Source organism: Nerophis lumbriciformis, linkage group LG24, assembly GCF_033978685.3.
Source record: "Nerophis lumbriciformis linkage group LG24, RoL_Nlum_v2.1, whole genome shotgun sequence".
Classification (NCBI taxonomy): domain Eukaryota; kingdom Metazoa; phylum Chordata; class Actinopteri; order Syngnathiformes; family Syngnathidae; genus Nerophis; species Nerophis lumbriciformis.
In genome coordinates, this window is record NC_084571.2 from 36,967,617 (window position 1) to 36,992,401 (window position 24,785).

General features: G+C 38.8%; 1 protein-coding gene across 1 annotated transcript in view; it reads left to right on the plus strand.

Moving 5' to 3' along the window:
* The window catches only part of col5a3a (collagen, type V, alpha 3a), a 223,546-nt gene that overhangs the window by 9,225 nt on the left and 189,536 nt on the right, over window positions 1-24,785 (plus strand). The window contains exons 2-3 of the mRNA XM_072916024.1: window positions 11,755-11,880; window positions 23,037-23,381. Coding sequence (XP_072772125.1) covers window positions 11,821-11,880; window positions 23,037-23,381 — 405 coding nt within the window. The 5' untranslated portion in view covers window positions 11,755-11,820. The remainder of the gene's footprint in view (window positions 1-11,754; window positions 11,881-23,036; window positions 23,382-24,785) is intronic.

Below are 24,785 nucleotides of genomic sequence, written 5' to 3' on the forward strand. Positions count from 1 at the left end.
AATCAACATCACTGAGGCCGCCTCTAAAAGGAGTGGTCACACATATCATGCAAAGCAGCTTCAAGTACGCACAATACGTGACGGAATGTGCTGGGGGCCTTGTGATTTCGCCTTGTCTCTGCTTCGTCTGCGTGCTGTCGTCTTGTCTTCCTTGAGGTCCTTGGCTGTTAGCAGGCTAAAACAAAGATAACATCTGCGGCTGAGGCCACCCCTCAGACAAGAAGTTTTGTCCTTGCACAGATAGAAAAAGCACAGCTTAAGCACAATAGCTAATAACTATAGCAACGGCCTTTAAGCATACTAAAGTTAGTGTGATAATATATACATAAATATGGAAGGCAAGGCAAGGTAAGGCAACTTTATTTATATAGCAAGTTTACAACAATGTTTGAATTGAGCCAAAGTGCTTTACAGGTTAAAATGCATAGAGCAAAAAAAACAAAAAACAAAACAAAAAAGAACATAAACGATGAATGAGCTAAACAAGATAGTGCAAAAGCAATATGGTAAAAGGGGTCGAATAAAAATTAAAAAATTGCAAAATAATAAAAGTGCGACAAATTGAAAAAAAACAAGAAAAACAAAAAACAAAGAACAAACGATGAATGAGCTAAACAAGAGTGCAAAAGCAATACGGTAAAAGGGGTCGAATAAAAAGTAAAAAATTGCAAAATAATAATAAAAGTGTGACAAATTGAAAAAAATAATAATAATGAAAATTAAAAAAACAAAGAACATAAAAGATGAATGAGCCAAACAAGATAGTACAAAAGCAATACGGTAAAAGGGGTCGAATAAAAAGTAAAAAATTGCAAAATAATAATAATAAAAGTGCGACAAATTGAAAAAATAAATAAATAAATAAATAATAAATAAATAAAGAACATAAACGATGAATGAGCTAAACAAGATAGTGCAAAAGCAATACGTAAAAGGGGTCGAATAAAATTTAAAAATAATAATAATAAAAGCGCGACAAATAAAAAATAAATAAAATAAAATATATAAATAAATAAAAAAGAACATAAACGATGAATGAGCTAAACAAGATAGTGCAAAAGCAATACGGTAAAAGGGGTCGAATAAAAACTAAAAAAATTGCAAAATAGTAATAATAAAAGTGTGACGAATTGAAAAAAACAAAGCAAAAAAAAAAACAAGGAACATAAACGATGAATGAGCTAAACAGGATAGTGCAAAAGCAATACGGTAAAAGGGGTCAAATAAAAAGTAAAAAAATTGCAAAATAATAATAATAAAAGTGCGACAAATTTAAACATTTTTTTAAAAAAATTAATAAAATAAAAAAAAGGTAAACGAACATAAACGATGAATGAGCTAAACAAGATAGAGCAAAAGCAATACGGTAAAAGGGGTCGAATAAAAAGTAAAAAAGTGCAAAATAATAATAATGAAAGTGCGAAAAATTGAAAAAAAATAAAAATAAAAATAAATAATGATGAATAAAGAACATAAACGATGAATGAGCTAAACAAGATAGTGCAAAAGCAATACGGTAAAAGGGGTTGAATAAAAGTAAAACATTGCAAAATAATAATAATAAAAGTGCGACAAATAAAAAATAAATAAAATAAAATAAAATATATAAATAAATAAAAAAGAACATAAACGATGAATGAGCTAAACAAGATAGTGCAAAAGCAATACGGTAAAAGGGGTCGAATAAAAGAAAAAAAATTGCAAAATAATAATAATAAAAGTGCGACAAATAAAAAATAAATAAAATAAAATATATAAATAAATAAAAAAGAACATAAATAATGAATGAGCTAAACAAGATAGTGCAAAAGCAATACGATGAAAGGGGTCGAATAAAAACTAAAAAATTGCAAAATAGTAATAATAAAAGTGTGACAAATTGAAAAAAACAAAGCAAAACAAAAAAAAACAAGGAACATAAACGATGAATGAGCTAAACAAGATAGTGCAAAAGCAATACGGTAAAAGGGGTCAAATAAAAAGTAAAAAAATTGCAAAATAATAATAATAAAAGTGCGACAAATTTAAACATTTTTAAAAAAAAATTAATAAAATGTAAAAAAGTAAACGAACATAAACGATGAATGAGCTAAACAAGATAGTGCAAAAGCAATATGGTAAAAGGGGTCGAATAAAAAGTAAAAAATTGCAAAATAATAATAATGAAAGTGCGACAAATTGAAAAAAAAATAAAATAAAAATAAATAATAAAAAATAAAGAACATAAACAATGAGTGAGCTAAACAAGATAGTGCAAAAGCAATACGGTAAAAGGGGTTGAATAAAAGTAAAAAATTGCAAAATAATAATAATAAAAGTGCGACAAATAATAAATAAAATGATATAAAATATATAAATAAATAAAAAAGAACATAAACGATGAATGAGCTAAACAAGATAGTGCAAAAGCAATACGGTGAAAGGGGTCGAATAAAAACTAAAAAATTGCAAAATAGTAATAATAAAAGTGTGACAAATTGAAAAAAACAAAGCAAAAAAAAAAAAAACAAGGAACATACACGATGAATGAGCTAAACAAGATACGGTAAAAGGGGTCAAATAAAAAGTAAAAAAAAAATTGCAAAATAATAATAATAAAAGTGCGACAAATTTAAACATTTTTAAAAAAAAATTAATAAAATGTAAAAAAGTAAACGAACATAAACGATGAATGAGCTAAACAAGATAGTGCAAAAACAATATGGTAAAAGGGGTCGAATAAAAAGTAAAAAATTGCAAAATAATAATAATGAAAGTGCGACAAATTGAAAAAAAAATAAAATAAAAATAAATAATAAAAAATAAAGAACATAAACAATGAGTGAGCTAAACAAGATAGTGCAAAAGCAATACGGTAAAAGGGGTTGAATAAAAGTAAAAAATTGCAAAATAATAATAATAAAAGTGCGACAAATAATAAATAAAATGATATAAAATATATAAATAAATAAAAAAGAACATAAACGATGAATGAGCTAAACAAGATAGTGCAAAAGCAATACGGTGAAAGGGGTCGAATAAAAACTAAAAAATTGCAAAATAGTAATAATAAAAGTGTGACAAATTGAAAAAAACAAAGCAAAAAAAAAAAAAACAAGGAACATACACGATGAATGAGCTAAACAAGATACGGTAAAAGGGGTCAAATAAAAAGTAAAAAAAAAATTGCAAAATAATAATAATAAAAGTGTGACAAATTTAAACATTTAAAAAAAAAATAATAAAATTTAAAAAAAGTAAACGAACATAAACGATGAATGAGCTAAACAAGTTAGTGCAAAAGCAATACGGTAAAAGGGGTCGAATAAAAAGTAAAAAATTGCAAAATAATAATAATAAAAGTCCCACAAATTGAAAAAATAAATAAATTTAAAAAAAACTAAGAACATAAACAATGAATGAGCTAAACAAGATAGAGCAAAAGCAATATGGTAAAAGGGGTCGAATAAAAAGTAAAAAATTGCAAAATAATCATAATAAAAGTCCCACAAATTGAAAAAAAAAAACAAAAAAAAACTAAGAACATAAACGATGAATGAGCTAAACAAGATAGTGCAAAAGCAATACGGTAAAAGGGGTCGAATAAAAAGTTAAAAAAAATGCAAAATAATAATAATAAAAGTGCAACAAATTGAAAAAACCCCCAAAAAAACAGTATTACACGGTTACTCTGCCGAGCTTTAGACAGCTCCGACACTCAACAACAACACTTTATTAGCAGACTTTAATTACTGGTTTGCAAAAAATATTTTTTACCCCAAATAGTTGAATTTAGATCATCTCCCATGGCACACCAGACTGTATCTCACGGCCGCGGCACAGTGGTTGAAAAACACTGCTTTAAGTAACAGTACTGTTACTTGAGCGCCATTTCTGGGTGCTCTAACAACCGAGGAGCAGTAAAAAAACAAAACTAGGCTGGTTATTTTCAGTTGTTTTGAGACTTTTCGTGCATTATTTGCCTGCGATATATTCTGCTGCTGCATCTTAATTGGGGAATGATGGAGTAGGCTTTTTTTTTTTTTTTTTTTTTGGGAGAGAAACCCTGCCAGGCAAGGAATAATAGGGAAACAGTTGTGTGTGAGGGTGTTGCCTTTCATCTCTAATTGAGATTGGATTAGAGTGGATTTTACTCCCTGTTGCCTCGCCTTCTCTCCCGCTCACTCCGGCGACAGCGAGACGAAGAGGGCAATAAAGTTCGGCGCTGGCTGAGGGCCAGGACGGCGAGAAGGGGGGGGGGAAGAAAAAAAAGGACATTATTTGGATAACCTTTATACTCGTTGTACTCATGCGTGAATTAGTCAGTCATTTGTGAAATGCTTGATGAAGGAGTGTGAGGTGACACCTCAGGCTAATTAAAAGCCACCACAATGGTTCATAAGGGGGGGGTGGGCAGTGTGGCGCCAATGGGAGAGTGGCCTGAGGGTTCCTGGTTCGATCCCCAACTACTACCAACCTTGTCACGTCCGTTGTGTCCTTGAGCAAGACACTTCACCCTTGCTCCTGATGGATGGTGGTTAGTGTGTGAATGTGTGAATGTGGAAATAGTGTCAAAGCGCTTTGAGTACCTTGAAAGTAGAAAAGCGCTATACAAGTATAACCCATTTACCATTTTATGATTCCATTCATAACAATAATAATAATGATAATAGATTTTATTTGAAAAAAGCACTTTGCATTGAGTAAACAACCTCAAAGTGCTACAGTGTATTAAAAAAAATAAAAATAAAAAGATAATTAAAAAAAAAACTAAAAAAAAACTAGAACAGCGAAATAGCTAAAACTAGCATGCATATATCTAAAAAAAAAAAAAGGCTTTTTTAAAATGAAGGGTTTTTAAGCCTTTTTTAAAAGCATCCACAGTCTGTGGTGCCCTCAGGTGGTCAGGGAGAGCATTCCACAGACTGGGAGCGGCGGAGCAGAAAGCCAGGTCCCCCATTGTTCATCCCTAGAAACACACTCACAGGACACTTTATTAGGTACAGAGTATAGTTGACCCGATACCGATATTTTGGTACCGGTACCAAAATGTATTTTGATACTTTTCTAAATAAAGGGGACCACAAAAAATGGCATTATTTAACAACAACAAAAAATGACGGTACATTAAACATGTTTATTATTGCAATTTTGAGTCACACTTTAGTATGGGGAACATCCATCCATCCATCCATTTTCTACCGCGTATTCCCTTTGGGGTCGCGGGGGGCGCTGGAGCCTATCTCAGCTACAATCGGGCGGAAGGCGGGGTACACCCTGGACAAGTCGCCACCTCATCGCAGGGCCAACACAGATAGACAGACAACATTCACACTCACATCCACACACTAGGGCCAATTTAGTATTCACTATTAATTAGTTGGTTAGTAACATGCAAATTAGAAGGGTTTTTAAGCCTTATTTAAAAGCATCCACAGTCTGTGGTGCCCTCAGGTGGTCAGGGAGAGCGTTCCACAGACTGGGAGCGGCGGAGCAGAAAGCTCGGTCTCCCATTGTTCATCCCTAGAAACACACTCACGGGACACTTTATTAGGTACATAGTATATTTGACCCGATACCAATATTTTGGTACCCGGTACCAAAATGTATTTTGATACTTTTCTAAATAAAAGGGACCACAAAAAATGGCATTATTGTCTTTATTTAACAACAACAAAAATGACGGTACATTAAACATGTTTATTATTGCAATTTTGGGTCACACTTTAGTATGGGGAACGTATTCACTATTAATTAGTTGATTATTAACATGCAAATTAGAAGGGTTTTTAAGCCTTATTTAAAAGCATCCACAGTCTGTGGTGCCCTCAGGTGGTCAGGGAGAGCGTTCCACAGACTGGGAGCGGCGGAGCAGAAAGCCCGGTCGCCCATTGTTCATCCCTAGAAACACACTCACAGGACACTTTATTAGGTACATAGTATAGTTGACCCGATACCGATATTTTGGTACCCGGTACCAAAATGCATTTTGATACTTTTCTAAATAAAAGGGACCACAAAAAATGGCATTATTGTCTTTATTTAACAACAACAAAAATGTTTATTATTGCAATTTTGGGTCACACTTTAGTATGGGGAATATATTCACCATTAATTAGTTGCTTATTAACATGCAACTTAGAAGGGTTTTTAAGCCTTTTTAAAAAAAGCATGCACAGTCTGTGGTGCCCTCAGGTGGTCAGGGAGAGCGTTCCACAGACTGGAAGCGGCGGAGCAGAAAGCCCGGTCTCCCATTGTTCATCCCTAGAAACACACTCACAGGACACTTTATTAGGTACATAGTATATGTGACCCGATACCGATATTTTGGTACCGGTACCAAAATGTATTTTGATACTTTTCTAAATAAAGGGGACCACAAAAAATGGCATTATTGGCTTTATTTAACAACAACAAAACATACATTAAACATGTTTATTATTGCAATTTTGGGTCACACTTTAGTATGGGGAACATATTCACCATTAATTAGTTGCTTATTAACATGCAAATTAGAAGGGTTTTTAAGCTCTTTTTTTTTTAAAAAGCATCCACAGTCTGTGGTGCCCTCAGGTGGTCAGGGAGAGAGTTCCACAGACTGGGAGCGGCGGAGCAGAAAGCCCGGTCTCCCATTGTTCATCCCCAGAAACACAGTCACGGGACACTTTTTTTAGGTACATAGTATATTTGACCCGATACCAATATTTTGGTACCGGTACCAAAATGTATTTTGATACTTTTCTAAATAAAAGGCACCACAAAAAATTGCATTATTGTCTTTATTTAACAACAACAAAAATGAGGGTACATTAAACATGTTTATTATTGCAATTTTGGGTCACACTTTAGTATGGGGAACATATTCACCATTAATTAGTTGGTTAGTAACATGCAAATTAGAAGAGTTTTTAAGCCTTTTTTAAAAGCATCCACAGTCTGTGGTGCCCTCAGGTGGTCAGGGAGAGCGTTCCACAGACTGGGAGCGGCGGAGCAGAAAGCCCGGTCTCACATTGTTCATCCCTAGAAACACACTCACAGGACACTTTATTAGGTACATAGTATAGTTGACCCGATACCAATATTTTGGTACCGGTACCAAAATGTATTTTGATACTTTTCTAAAGAAAAGGGGACCACAAAAAATGGCATTATTGGCTTTATTTAACAACAACAAAAATGAGGGTACATTAAACATGTTTATTATTGCAATTTTGGGTCACACTTTAGTATGGGGAACATATTCACTATTAATTAGTTGCTTATTAACATGCAAATTAGAAGGGTTTTTAAGCCTTTTAAAAAAAGCATCCACAGTCTGTGGTGCCCTCAGGTGGTCAGGGAGAGGGTTCCACAGACTGGGACCGGCAGAGCAGAAAACCGGTCTCCCATTGTTCATCCCTAGAAACACACCCATGGGACACTTTATTAGGTACATAGTATAGTTGACCCGATACCGATATTTTGGTACCGGTACCAAAATGTATTTTGATACTTTTCTAAATAACGGGGACCACAAAAAAATGGCATTATTGGCTTTATTTAACAACAACAAAAATGAGGGTACATTAAACATGTTTATTATTGCAATTTTGGGTCACACTTTAGTATGGGGAACATATTCACTATTAATTAGTTGGTTTGTAACATGCAATTTAGAAGGGTTTTTAAGCCTTTTTTAAAAGCATCCACAGTCTGTGGTGCCCTCAGGTGGTCAGGGAGAGCGTTCCACAGACTGGGAGCGGCGGAGCAGAAAGCCCGGTCTCCCATTGGTCATCCCTAGAAACACACTTACAGGACACTTTATTAGGTACATAGTATAGTTGACCCGATACCAAAATTTTGGTACCGGTACCAAAATGTATTTTGATACTTTTCTAAATAAAGAGGACCACAAAAAATGGCATTATTGACTTTATTTAACAACAACAACAAAAATGACGGTACATTAAACATGTTTATTATTGCAATTTTGGGTCACACTTTAGTATGGGGAACATATTCACTATTAATTAGTTGCTTATTAACATGCAAATTAGAAGGGTTTTTAAGCCTTTTTAAAAAAGCATCCACAGTCTGTGGTGCCCTCAGGTGGTCAGGGAGAGCGTTCCACAGACTGGGACCGGCAGAGCAGAAAGCCCGGTCTCCCATTGTTCATCCCTAGAAACACACTCACAGGACACTTTATTATTTTGATACTTTTCTAAATAAAGGGGACCACAAAAAATGGCATTATTGGCTTTATTTAACAACAACAAAACATACATTAAACATGTTTATTATTGCAATTTTGGGTCACACTTTAGTATGGGGAACATATTCACCATTAATTAGTTGCTTATTAACATGCAAATTAGTAACATATTGGCTCTTAATTAGTCATTATTAAATACTTATTAATGCCTTCTTCTGCATGGCCTTATTATAAAACCCTAACCCTAACCTAATAACTCTAAATGAAGTCTTTGTTACTTAGAATATGTTCCCCATACTAAAGTGTTACCCAATTTAGTCCTTAAATAAAATAGTGAACATACTAGACAACTTGTCTTTTAGTAGTAAGTAAACAAACAAAGACTCCTAATTAGTCTATGCAGTAACATATTGTGTCATTTATACACCTATTATTTTGTACACATTATGAGGGACAAACTGTAAACATTAATTTACTGTTAATACCTGCTTACTTTCTCTTTCAACATGTTCTATCTACACTTCTGTTAAAATGTAATAATCACTTATTCTTCTCTTCTTTGATACTTGACATTAGTTTTGGATGATACCACAAATTTAGGTATCGAACTGATACCAAGTAGTTCCAGGATCATACATTGGTCATATTCAAAGTCCTCATGTGTCCAGGGACATATTTACTGACTTTATAAACATAATATACATTTTTAAAAAAGGAAAAAAGATTTTGTGATGCTAAAAAAATATCAATGTAATCATAGTAGTATCAACTAGATACACACACACACACACACACACACACACACACACACACACTCATTTACACACACACAACACTAACACACACACAGACACACGTGTACACTAACACACGCACACTAACACACACACTAACACACACACAGACACAGACACACACTAACACACAGACACTCACACACACTAACACACAGACACACACTCACACACACACACACACACACACACACACACAGACACACACACAGACACACACTCAGACACACACACTAACACACACACACGCACACACACACAGACTCACGCATTCACTAACACACACACACACAAACACACACTCAGACACACACGCTAACACACACACACACACACTCATTTACACACACACAACACTAACACACACACAGACACACGTGTACACTAACACACGCACACTAACACACACACACTAACACACACACACACACACACACACAGACACTCACACACACTAACACAGACACTCACACACACTAACACACAGACACACACACACACAGACACACACACTAACACACACACACGCACACACACACAGACTCACGCATTCACTAACACACACACACTAACACACACACACACAAACACACACTCAGACACACACGCTAACACACACACTAACACACACACAGACACACACACACTCACACACACTAACACGCAGACACTCACACACACTAACACACAGACACACACTCACACACACACACACACACACACACAGACACACACACAGACACACACTCAGACACACACACTAACACACACGCTAACACACTCAGACACACACACACACTAAGACACACACACAGACACACACACTAACACACACACAGGCACACACTCAGACACACACACACAGACTCACGCATTCACTAACACACACACACACAAACACACACTCAGACACACACACACTAACACACAGACACTAACACGCACACACACTCAGACACACACACTCACACTAAGACACACGCATACACTAACACACACACACACTAACACACACACAGGCACACACTCAGACACACACACTAACACACACACACACAGACTCACGCATTCACTAACACACACACACTAACACACACACACACACAAACACACACTCAGACACACACACTAACACACAGACACTAACACGCACACACACTCAGACACACACACACACACACTAAGACACACACAGACACACGCATACACTAACACACACACAGGCGCACACACTCAGACACACACACTAACACACACACACGCACACACACACAGACTCACGCATTCACTAACACACACACACTAACACGCACACACACAAACACACACTCAGACACACACTAACACGCACACACACTCAGACACACACGCACACACTAAGAAACACACAGACACACGCATACACTAACACACACACATACACTCACACACTCAGCCACACACACTAACACACGCACACACAAATACACTAACACACACACTAACACACACACACTGGCACACACACACTAACACACTCTAACACGCACACACTAACACACACACACACACTAACACTCACACACACTATTACACACAGACACACGCACACTAACACATTCCACATACTAACACACACACGCACACACACGCAGACTCACGCATTCACTAACACACACACACACACAAACACACACAAACACACTCACAGACACACACACTAACACACACACACACACTAATACACACTAACACGCACACACACTCAGACACACACACACGCACTAAGACACACACAGACACACGCATACACTAACACACACACACAGACTCACGCATTCACTAACACACACACACACACAAACACACACACACACTAACACGCACACACACTCAGACACACACACACTAAGAAACACACAGACACACGCATTCACTAACACACACACACACACTAACACACGCACACACAAATACACTAACACACACACACTAGCACACACACACACTAAGACACTCTAACACGCACACACTAACATTCACACACACTATTACACAGACACACACACGCACTAACACACTTCCACATACTAACACACACACACACACACACATTCTTATATTTGGTACCTTCTTGAGACCTCTGAAAAATGCCTCCCTTTTTAGGACCACCCTTTCTAGATATATAAAGATTTGTATTTCCAACATTAATAATATATACATACTATGCAAATATAAAAAAAGCTTGTTATGAAAAATGTGTTGAAATTTCTATTTTATTTAAGGACAAAATTACAATAATAAACATATGTTTAATGTACCAAAATATTTTGTATTAAAATGAAGACAATAATGCCATTTTTTGCGGTCCCCTTTATTTGGAAAAGGATCTAAATAAATGTTGGTACCGGTACCAACATATTAGTATCGGGACAACACGAGTGTGGAGGTGGAACCACACACAAATGTAGAGGCCCCGAAATAACGCCTAACCCCAGTTTGGACGTTTCCTGAACGTTTGATGAAAAATTGCCCATACATTTTATATATATATATATGTATGTATATATGTATATATATGTATGTGTATATATGTATATATATATATATATGTATATATATATGGTACTGCAACAAGTGTATTTGTGATGATTTCCAGGTAACTTCTGATTTCCTGCCTTATAGCGAGGCGTGTGACCATCATGTGAAGCGAGCAAAGATGCTACCTCGCCCTATAAAATGATCCTAGTGTGATTATGGTGATATCATTGCTGCACTGCATCACACTGACAGCTGCCTCCTGGGTTCCAGGGAGAAATCCAACAACTGCTGATTCATGAGGACCCTGAGGCGGCTGCCACTTACTGTGCCAACTACATGCCGGACTGCCACTCAGATCTGCCCGACAACAGCCGAGACCTGGACCTGCTGGAGGGGGTCAGTACTGCCACCTATGGGGGGAGCAACCACACATACACACAACCTGAAAGCACATTTTATCATTCTACTTGCATCCATCCATCCATTTTCTAGTACAAATTTGATGCCTGCAACATGTTTAAAAAAAAGCTGGCACAAGTGGCAAAAAAGACTGAGAAAGTCGAGAAATGCTCATCAAAAACACTTATTTGGAACATCCCACAGGTGAACAGGCTAATTGGGAACAGGTGGGTGCCATGATTGGGTATAAAAGTAGCGTCCAAGAGTTGTCAGTCATTCACAAACAAGGACGGGGCGAGTGTCACCACTTTGTCAACAAATGCCTGAGCAAATTGTTTAAGAACAACATTTATCAACCAAGCTATTGCAAGGAATTTGGGGATTTCACCATCTACGCTCCGTAATATCATCAAAAGGTTCGGAGAATCTGTAGAAATCACTGCACGTAAGCCATGATATTACGGACCTTCGATCCCTCAGGCGGTACTGCATCATAAAGCGACATCAGTGTGTAAAGGATATCACCACATGGGCTCGGGAACACTTCAGAAAACCACTGTCAGTAACTACAGTTGGTCGCTACATTTGTAAGTGCAAGTTAAAACTCTACTATACAAAGCCAAAGCCATTTATCAACAACACCCAAAAACGCCGCCGGCTTCGCTAGGGCCCCGAGCTCATCTTAGATGGACTGATACAATGTGGAAAAGTTTTTCTGTGGTCTGACGAGTCCACATTTCAAATTGTTGTCAGAAACTGTGGATGTCAGTGTCCTCCGGAACACGACAAGCAGGCACTCTCTTGCTGAAATAAGCAGGGGCGTCCATGAGAAAGACGTTGCTTGGATGGCAACATATGTTGCTCCAAAACCTGTATGTACCTTTCAGCATTAATGGCGCCTTCACAGATGTGCAAGTTACCCATGTCTTGGGCACTAATACACCCCCATACCATCACACATGCTGGCTTTTACACTTTGCGCCTAGAACAATCCGGATGCTTCTTTTCCTCTTTGGTCCGGAGGACACGACATCCACAGTTTCCAAAAACAATTTGAAATGTGGACTCGTCAGACCACAGAACACTTTTCCACTTTGCATCAGTCCATCTTAGATGAGCTCGGGGCCCAGCGAAGCCGGCTGCGTGTTCTGGGTGTTGTTGATAAATGGCTGTGGCTTTGCATAGTAGAGTTGTAACTTGCACTTACAGATGTAGCGACCAACTGTAGTTACTGACAGTGGTTTTCTGAAGTGTTCCCGAGCCCATGTGGTGATATCCTTTACACACTGATGTCGGTTTTTGATGCAGTGCCGCCTGAGGGATCCAAGGTCACAGGCTTAGCTGCTTACGTGCAGTGATTTCTCTAGATTATCTGAATCTTTTGATGATATTACGGACCGTAGATGGTGAAATCCCTAAATTCCTTGCAATAGCTTGTTTGAGAAATGTTGTTCTTAAACAATTTGCTCATGCATTTGTTGACAAAGTGGTGACCCTCGACCCCATTCTTGTTTGTGAATGACTGAGCATTTCATGGAAGCTTCTTTTATACCCAATCAATCAATCAATCAATGTTAATTTATATAGCCCTAAATCACAGGTGTATCAAAGGGCTGCAGAAGCCACAACGACATCCTCGGCACAGAGCCCACATAAGGGCAAGGAAAAACTCACAACTCCAGTGGGACGTCGATGTGAACGACTATAAGAAACCTTGGAGAGGACTACATGCAATGGACGTCGAGTGGGTCTAGCATAATAGTGTGAGAGTCCAGTCCATAGTGGATCTAACATAATAGTGAGAGTCCAGTCCATAGTGGATCCAACATAATAGTAATAGTCCAGTCCATAGTGGATCTAACATAATAGTGAGAGTCCAGTCCATAGTGGATCTAACATAATAGTGAGAGTCCAGTCCATAGTGGATCTAACATAATAGTGAGAGTCCAGTCCATAGTGGATCCAACATAATAGTGAGAGTCCAGTCCATAGTGGATCTAACATAATAGTGTGAGGGTCCAGTCCATAGTGGATCTAACATAATAGTGTGAGAGTCCAGTCCATAGTGGATCAAACATAATAGTATGAGTCCAGTCCATAGTGGATCTAACATAATAGTGAGAGACCAGTCCAAAGTGGATCTAACATAATAGTGAGAGTCCAGTCCATAGTGGATCTAACATAATAGTGAGAGTCCAGTCCATAGTGGATCTAACATAATAGTGAGAGACCAGTCCAAAGTGGATCTACCATAATAGTGAGAGACCAGTCCAAAGTGGATCTAACATAATAGTGAGAGTCCAGTCCATAGTGGATCTAACATATTAGTGAGAGTCCAGTCCATAGTGGATCTAACATAATAGTGAGAGTCCAGTCCATAGTGGATCTAACATAATAGTGAGAGTCCAGTCCATAGTGGATCTAACATAATAGTGAGAGTCCAGTCCATAGTGAATCTAACATAATAGTGAGAGTCCAGTCCATAGTGGATCTAACATAATAGTAAGAGTCCAGTCCATAGTCGATCTAACATAATGGGGAGAGTCCAGTCCATAGTGGATCTAACATAATAGTGTGAGAGTCCAGTCCATAGTGGATTTAAGATAATAGTGTGAGAGTCCAGTCCATAGTGGATCTAACATAATAGTAAGAGTCCAGTCCATAGTGGATCTAACATAATAGTGAGAGTCCAGTCCATAGTGGATCCAACATAACAGTAAGAGTCCAGTCCATAGTGGATCTAACATAATAGTAAGAGTCCAGTCCATAGTGGATCTAACATAATAGTAAGAGTCCAGTCCATAGTGGGGCCAGCAGGAGACCATCCCGAGCGGAGACGGGTCAGCAGTACAGAGATGTCCCCAACCAATGCACAGGCGAGCGGTCCACCCCGGGTCCCGACTCTGGACAGCCAGCACTTCATCCATGGCCACCGGACCTGTGTTTCCCCCCCTTCCACAAGGGAGAGGGGGGCAGAGGAGAAAGGAAAAGAAACGGCAGATCAACTGGTCTAAAAAGGGGGTCTATTCAAAGTATACAAATGAGTTTTAAGCTTCTACTTATACCCAATCATGTTCCCAATTAGCCTGTTCACCTGTGGGATGTTTGATGAGCATTCCTCAACTTTATCAGTCTTTTTTGCAACTTGTGCCAGCTTTTTTAAATCATGTCGCAGGCATCAAATTCCAAATGAGCTAATACTTGCAAAAAATAACAAAGTTCGAACGTTCAATATCTTGTCTTTGCAGTCTATTCAAGTGAATATAAGTTGAAAAGGGTTTGCAAATCATTGTTTTTATTTACCATTTACACAACGTGACAACTTCACTGGTTTGGGTGTGACAGGTTTCGTGGTGTATTTGGTGAAACGTAGCTAACTAAATAAAGTGTGATGTGCTGCTGATGTCATGATGGATGACTTCCTCCATGCATCCAGCAGCACATCATGTCCTTCTAACCAAGTGGGTCTTGGTCAAGGGAGACACTAAACAACAGCTGAGCTCAAGCAAACCGCCTCCGACCCTCAAATCCTGACAGAGAACTTCTTCAAGATGTCCAGTGACACACTTCTCACGCTCAACAATCCATTATTTTTGATTTTTTTTGTTGTTGATATTCATCCAGTTGGCTTTTATTCAAATATGTCAGCAGAGGGATGAGCAATGGATTCCAGAACATGTCAACACTCCCACCACTGGCTCGCATCCATCACAGACACTGACCCCTTTTTCCATCTAAGCCACACTTAATATTACTGAATTATTAGCTCTTCATATAGAGCACAGGTGTCCAACTCAAGGCCCCGGGGGCCAAATCTACAGAGCCCACATAAGGGCAAGGAAAAACTCACAACTCCAATGGGACGTCGATGTGAACGACTATAAGAAACCTTGGAGAGGACTACATGCAATGGACGTCGAGTGGGTCTAGCATAATAGTGTGAGAGTCCAGTCCATAGTGGATCTAACATAATAGTGAGAGTCCAGTCCATAGTGGATCTAACATAATAGTGAGAGTCCAGTCCATAGTGGATCCAACATAATAGTGAGAGTCCAGTCCATAGTGGATCTAACATAATAGTGAGAGTCCAGTCCATAGTGGATCTAACATAATAGTGAGAGTCCAGTCCATAGTGGATCTAACATAATAGTGAGAGTCCAGTCCATAGTGGATCTAACATAATAGTGACAGTCCAGTCCATAGTGGATCTAACATAATAGTGAGAGTCCAGTCCATAGTGGATCTAACATAATAGTGAGAGTCCAGTCCATAGTGGATCTAACATAATAGTGAGAGTCCAGTCCATAGTGGATCTAACATAATAGTAAGAGTCCAGTCCATAGTGGATTTAACATAATAGTAAGAGTCCAGTCCATAGTGGATCTAACATAATAGTGACAGTCCAGTCCATAGTGGATCTAACATAATATTGTGAGAGTCCAGTCCATAGTGGATCTAACATAATAGTGTGAGTCCAGTCCATAGTGGATCTAACATAATAGTAAGAGTCCAGTCCATAGTGGATCTAACATAATAGTGAGAGTCCAGTCCATAGTGGATCTAACATAATAGTGAGAGTCCAGTCCATAGTGGATCTAACATAATAGTGTGAGAGTCCAGTCCATAGTGGATCTAACATAATAGTGAGAGTCCAGTCCATAGTGGATCCAACATAATAGTGAGAGTCCAGTCCATAGTGGATCTAACATAATAGTGAGAGTCCAGTCCATAGTGGATCCAACATAATAGTGAGAGTCCAGTCCATAGTGGATCTAACATAATAGTGAGAGTCCAGTCCATAGTGGATCTAACATAATAGTGTGAGAGTCCAGTCCATAGTGGATCTAACATAATAGTGAGAGTCCAGTCCATAGTGGATCTAACATAATAGTGAGAGTCCAGTCCATAGTGGATCTAACATAATAGTGACAGTCCAGTCCATAGTGGATCCAACATAATATTGTGAGAGTACAGTCCATAGTGGATCTAACATAATAGTGTGAGAGTCCAGTCCATAGTGGATCTAACATAATAGTGAGAGTCCAGTCCATAGTGGATCTAACATAATAGTGAGAGTCCAGTCCATAGTGGATCTAACATAATAGTGTGAGAGTCCAGTCCATAGTGGATCTAACATACTAGTAAGAGTACAGTCCATAGTGGATCTAACATAATAGTGACAGTCCAGTCCATAGTGGATCCAACATAATATTGTGAGAGTCCAGTCCATAGTGGATCTAACATAATAGTGTGAGAGTCCAGTCCATAGTGGATCTAACATAATAGTGAGAGTTCAGTCCATAGTGGATCTAACATAATAGTGAGAGTCCAGTCCATAGTGGATCTAACGTAATAGTGTGAGAGTCCAGTCCAGTCCATAGTGGATCTAACGTAATAGTGTGAGATTCCAGTCCATAGTGGATCTAACACAATAGTGAGAGTCCAGTCCATAGTGGATCTAACATAATATTGTGAGAGTCCAGTCCATAGTGGATCTAACATAATAGTGTGAGAGTCCAGTCCATAGTGGATCTAACATAATAGTGTGAGAGTCCAGTCCATAGTGGATATAACATAATAGTGAGAGTCCAGTCCATAGTGGATCTAACATAATAGTGAGAGTCCAGTCCATAGTGGATCTAACACAATAGTGAGAGTCCAGTCCATAGTGGATCTAACATAATATTGTGAGAGTCCAGTCCATAGTGGATCTAACATAATAGTGTGAGAGTCCAGTCCATAGTGGATCTAACATAATAGTGTGAGAGTCCAGTCCATAGTGGATATAACATAATAGTGAGAGTCCAGTCCATAGTGGATCTAACATAATAGTGAGAGTCCAGTCCATAGTGGAGCCAACATAATAGTGAGAGTCCAGTCCATAGTGGATCTAACATAATAGTGAGAGTCCAGTCCATAGTGGATCTAACATAATAGTGAGAGTCCAGTTCATAGTGGATCTAACATACTAGTAAGAGTACAGTCCATAGTGGATCTAACATAATAGTGTGAGTCCAGTTCATAGTGGATCTAACATAATAGTGTGAGAGACCAGTCCGTAGTGGATCTAACATAATAGTGAGAGTCCAGTCCATAGTGGATCTAACATAATAGTGAGAGTCCAGTCCATAGTGGATCTAACATAATAGTGAGAGTCCAGTCCATAGTGTGACAGGTTTTGACATAAAAAATCATGTACTGCATGCAATTGCATATCTTTTAAAATTCAATATCATCAAAATATTATATTATCATTAGAGATGTCCGATAATACCGGACTGCCGATATTATCAGCCGATAAATGCTTTAAAATGTAATATCGGAAATTATCGGTATCGGTTTCAAAAAGTAAAATGTATGACTTTTTAAAACGCCGCTGTACAGAGTGGTACACGGACGTAGGGAGAAGTACAGAGTGTCATGTCTGTGTAATCATGTTTTGTTTAGTTATTGGACTCTTTAGTTTCTGGCTTTTCACTCCCTTGTCTTGTTTCCATGATTACCCCATTAGTTTCACCTGTTCCACGTTTGGACTCATTGTGCACTCTTGTTTGTCACCATAGCAACCCATTAGTTTTCACCTGTCACGTCACGCACCTGTTTCACGTTTTGAGTCACGCACCTGTTTTCGTTAATCATGTCTATAGTATTTAAGTTCATTGTTTTTCAGTTTGTCTATCTGGTGACATCTCCACATTTATGCTTCTGCACACTCTCCACACACCCTTAAGACCCTTGCTGCTATTTTTTTCATGTCCATCGTTCACGCTGCTCCTTTTTGTCCATGCCAAGTAAGTTTTGTTTATTATTGCCACAGTTAGTGTTTTTTGTTGTTCATAGTTTTTGCCTTTGTGCAAGTATTTGGTTTCATAGTTTGTTCTCCGCCATTGTGCGCGACTTTTGTTTACTTCTTTTTTTTGTAGTTCTAGTGTTTCAATAAAAAATGTACCTTCATTCCCGTCTCGCCCGAGCCAACTTTCCGTTGTCTTCGAGAAAAACTAAATCCCAGGACCAAGTCTTGACACATAGCAGTTGCGTCTCCCAGTCATACTTGCCAACCCTCCCCATTTTCCCGGGAGACTCCCGAATTTCTCCCGATTTCCACCCAGACAACAATATTGGGGGCGACTGCCTTTTGCGTGCCGGCCCAATCACATAATATCTACGGCTTTTCACACACACAAGTGAATGCAATGCATACTTGGTCAACAGCCATACAGGTCACACTGAGGGTGGCCGTATAAACAACTTGAACACTGTTACAAATATGCGCCACACTGTGAACCCACACCAAACAAGAATGACAAACACATTTCGGGACAACATCCGCACCGTAACACAACAGAACAAATACCCAGAAGCCCTTGCAGCACTAACTCTTTCGGGATGCTACAATATACACACCCCGCTACCCACCTGAACCTCCTCATGCTCTCTCAGGGAGAGCATGTCCCAAATTCCAAGCTGCTGTTTTGAGGCATGTTAAAAAAAAATAATGCACTTTGTGATTTCAATAATAAATATGGCAGTGCCATGTTGGCATTTTTTTTTTCCATAACTTGAGTTGATTTATTTTTTAAAACCTTGTTACATTGTTTAATGCATCCAGCGGGGCATCACAACAAAATTAGGCATAATAATGTGTTAATTCCACGACTGTATATATCGGTGTCGGTTGATATCGGAATCGGTAATTAAGAGTTGGACAATATGGGAATATCGGATATCGGCAAAAAAGCCATTAACGGACATCTCTAATTATCATGTATTACAAAAACTTTTTTTTTGTTCAAATAAAGATAAATACTGCACTTAAATATCTGCTTTTGATTTATGCTTTCAAAACAAATTATAAATCAAATTGTAGACTGTAAAAAAAAAATTTTTTTTTTTTTTACCGTAAAATCAACTTTGGTACTGTTTTTTTCCATATACAGTAAGACACTAAAACATTTAAAAACAAACAAAAAAAATATCAAGATTTTACGGTTAAAAAAAAACTGGCAGCTCTGTTGCTTGAATTTTACCACTAAAAACAGTGGTTTTGTTTCTCCATTCCAGTCCATTTATTCAATTTTTTATATGCTGTAAAAATAACTGCTTTTACTGTAAAATTCTAGTGACTGAGCTGCCAGATTTTAAAGTACATTTTTTCAATATGTTTTGCAGCTTAAAAAAATACACTGTTAATGTATTATTAATGTATTATATATATATATTATATATTATATATATTATATTATATTATTATTATGTATTATATTATATTATGTATTATATTATATTATTATTATGTATATATATATATATATATATATATATATATATATATAAAAAAAATAAAAATAAAAATAAATCTCCTGATGATTGAGGGAACCCCTCATGAAACAGGCCTGTGATTTTTTTTCCCACACATACATATATATATATATATATATATATATATATATATATATATATATATATATATATATATATATATATATATATATAATACATTAATAATACATTAACAGTGTATTTTTTTAAGCTGCAAAAAATATATAAAAAATGTACTTTAAAATCTGGCAGCTCAGTCACTAGAATTTTACAGTAAAAGCAGTTTTTTTATAGCATATAAAAAATGGAATAAATGGAATAAATGGACTATATATATATATATATATATATATATATATATATATATATATATATATATATATATATATATATATATACATATATATATATATATATATATATATATAAAATATAAATATATATATATATATATAAAATTCTAGTGACTGAGCTGCCAGATTTTAAAGTACATTTTTATATATTTTTTGCAGCTTAACAAAATACACTGTTAATGTATTATTAATGTATTTTTTATATATATATATATATATATATATATATATATATATATATATATATATATATATATATATATATATATATATATATATATATATATATATATATATATATATAATATATATATATATATATATATATAATAATTAATGTATTTTATATATATATATATATAAAATACATTAATAATACATTAACAGTGTATTTTTTTAAGCTGCAGAAAATATATAAAAAATGTACTTTAAAATCTGGCAGCTCAGTCACTAGAATTTTATATATATATGTATATATATATATACACACACACATGTACAATATATTCATATATTAGTCATTGTTAAACCCGGCCCTCTGAGGGCAACCATAACTGCGATGTGGCCCTCAAAGAAAACCAGTTTGACACCTCTGATATAGAGAGATCACAGTTATTCTAATTATTAAAATATGTTATTATTAATTAGATACAGTCGTGGTCAAAAGTTTACATACACTTGTAAAGAACATCATGTCATGGCTGTCTTGAGTTTCCAATCATTTCTACAACTCTTATTTGTTTGTGATGTAGTGATTGGAGCACATACTTGTTGGTCACAAAAAACATTCATGAAGTTTGATTCTTTTATGAATTTATTATGGCTCTACTGAAAATGTGAGGGTCAAAAGTATACATACAGCAATGTTAATATTTGCTTACATGTCCCTTGGCAAGTTCACCTGCAATAAGGCACTTTTGGTAGCCATCCACAAGCTTCTGCTTGACCACTTGACCACAAAATTGGTGCAGTTCAGCTAAATGTGTTGCTTTTCTGACATGGACTTGTTTCTTCAGCATTGTCCACACATTTAAGTGTCAGGACTTTGGGAAGGCCATTCTAAAACCTTAGTTCTAGCCTGATTTAGCCACTTTTGACGTATGTTTGGGGTCATTGTCCTGTTGGAACACCCAACTATGCCCAAGACCCAACCTCCGGGCTGATGATTTTAGTTTGTCCTGAAGAATTTGGAGGTAATCCTCCTTTTTTATTGTCCCATTTACTCTCTGTAAAGCACCAGTTCCATTGGCAGCAAAACAGGCCCAGAGCATAATACTACCACCACCATGCTTGACGGTAGGAAAGGTCATCCATCCATCCATCCATCCATCCATCTTCTTCCGCTTATCCGAGGTCGGGTCGCGAGGGAAGCAGCCTAAGCAGGGAAGCCCAGACTTCCCTCTCCCCAGCCACTTCGTCCAGCTCTTCCTGTGGGACCCCGAGGCGTTCCCAGGCCAGCCGGGAGACATAGTCTTCCCAACGTGTCCTGGGTCTTCCCCGCGGCCTCCTACCGGTCGGACGTGCCCTAAACACCTCCCTAGGGAGGCGTTCAGGTGGCATCCTGACCAGATGCCTGAACCACCTCATCTGGCTCCTCTCGATGTGGAGGAGCAGCGGCTTTACTTTGAGTTCCTCCCGGATGACAGAGCTTCTCACCCTATCTCTAAGGGAGAGCCCCGCCACCCGGCGGAGGAAACTCATTTCGGCCGCTTGTACCCGTGATCTTGTCCTTTCGGTCATAACCCAAAGCTCATGACCATAGGTGAGGATGGGAACGTAGATCGACCGGTAAATTGAGAGTTTTGCCTTCCGGCTCAGCTCCTTCTTCACCACAACGGATCGATACAGCGTCCGCATTACTGAAGACGCCGCACCGATCCGCCTGTCGATCTCACGATCCACTCTTCCCTCACTCGTGAACAAGACTCCGAGGTACTTGAACTCCTCCACTTGGGGCAGGGTCTCCTCCCCAACCCGGAGATGGCACTCCACCCTTTTCCGGGCGAGGAAAAGGTGCTCCTGGGATTAAAAGCCTCACCTTTTCTCCTCCAAACATATTGTGGCCAAACAGCTAAATTTTTGTTCCATCTGACATCACATGGACAAAGATAAGACCTTCTGGAGGAAAGTTCTGTGGTCAGAATTCAAGCAGAAGCTTGTGGATGGCTACCAAAAGTGCCTTATTGCAGTGAAACTTGCCAAAGGACATGTAACGTGACAACTTCACTGGTTTTTGGGTTTTGTACATGACAGTCAAAGTTCCCCCAAGAAGAATTCCATTGTACACAAACATATTGATGATCCTCTTCCTTTGCTAGCACCTCATCCAGGTTCCCACCGTCTGAAAGCAAATAAGGACGTCTAAACCCACATGAACGTTATTTGCAAGATGTTTAGTATCTCTCTCTCTCTCTCTCTGTCCTCCATCTTTACCTCCTTCTTGAAAACAACTCCCTCTTTGGTTTCAATGCCCCGATGCAGAGTGACCAGCTAGAGGAACCGGCCAAAAAGGACCGGAAGGGCAAGAAGCACAGACAGAAAGGTGACAAGGGCTCTAAGGGTAAAGGTAAACGGAAGGGAAAAGGAAAGGGCAAAGGCAAGAAGGGATCCAGGAAGAAGAAACACCAGGAGGAGGGAAGTTTGGAGGACAGCTTCATTAGAGTCTCCTCCACAATGCTGCCCAACTACCTGCCCCAACAATCCTTTTTGGACGTGGAAAGTAGTCTAAGAACTGTCATCCCCACAATGATCTACAAGGACGAGACCTTCGTGGAGATGCCTCAACATCAGCCCTCGACCGAAGCCCCCTCACCAAGAACCTTTGAGGTTTTTGTTTCAGCTTAACCAATCACTCCCTTGCTACTCTCCCAAACCCAACCAATCACTCCCCTGCTACTCTCCCAAACCCAACCAATCACTCCCCAGCTACTCTCCCAAACCCAACCAATCACTCCCCTGCTACTCTCCCTAACCCAACCAATCACTCCCCTGCTACTCTCCCAAACCCAACCAATCACTCCCCTGCTACTGTCCCAAACCCAACCAATCACTCCCCTGCTACTGTCCCAAATCCAACCAATCACCCCCCTGCTACTCTCCCAAACCCAACCAATCACTCCCCTGCTACTCTCCCAAACCCAACCAATCACTCCCCTGCTACTCTCCCAAACCCAACCAATCACTCCCCTGCTACTCTCCCAAACCCAACCAATCACTCCCCTGCTACTCTCCCAAACCCAACCAATCACTCCCCTGCTACTGTCCCAAATCCAACCAATCACTCCCCTGCTACTCTCCCAAACTAAACCAATCACTCCCCTGCTACTCTCCCAAACCCAAGCAATCACTCCCCTGCTACTCTCCCAAACCCAAGCAATCACTCCCCTGCTACTGTCCCAAACCCAACCAATCACCCCACTGCTACTCTCCCAAACCCAACCAATCACTCCCCTGCTACTCTCCAAAACCCAACCAACTCCCCTGCTACTCTACCAAACCCAACCAATCACTCCCCTGCTACTCTCCCAAACCCAACCAATCACTCTCCTGCTAATCTACCAAACCCAACCAATCACTCCCCTGCCACTCTCCCAAACCCAACCAATCACTCCCCTGCTACTCTCCAAAACCCAACCAACTCCCCTGCTACTCTACCAAACCCAACCAATCACTCCCCTGCTACTCTCCCAAACCCAACCAATCACTCCCCTGCTAATCTCCCAAACCCAACCAATCACTCCCCTGCTACTCTCCCAAACCCAACCAATCACTCCCCTGCTACTCTCCCAAACTAAACCAATCACTCCCCTGCTACTCTCCCAAACCCAACCAATCACTCCCCTGCTACTCTCCCAAACCCAACCAATACCTCCCCTGCTACTCTCCAAAACCCAACCAATCACCCCCCTGCTACTCTCCCAAACCCAACCAATTACTCCCCTGCTACTCTCCCAAACCCAACCAATCACTCCCCTGCTACTCGACCAAACCCAACCAATCACTCCCCTGCTACTCTCCCAAACCCAACCAATCACTCCCCTGCTACTCTCCCAAACCCAACCAATCACTCCCCTGCTACTCTCCCAAACCCAACCAATCACTCCCCTGCTAATCTCCCAAACCCAACCAATCACTCCCCTGCTACTCTCCCAAACCCAACCAATCACTCCCCTGCTACTCTCCCAAACCCAACCAATCACCCCCCTGCTACTCTCCCAAACCCAACCAATC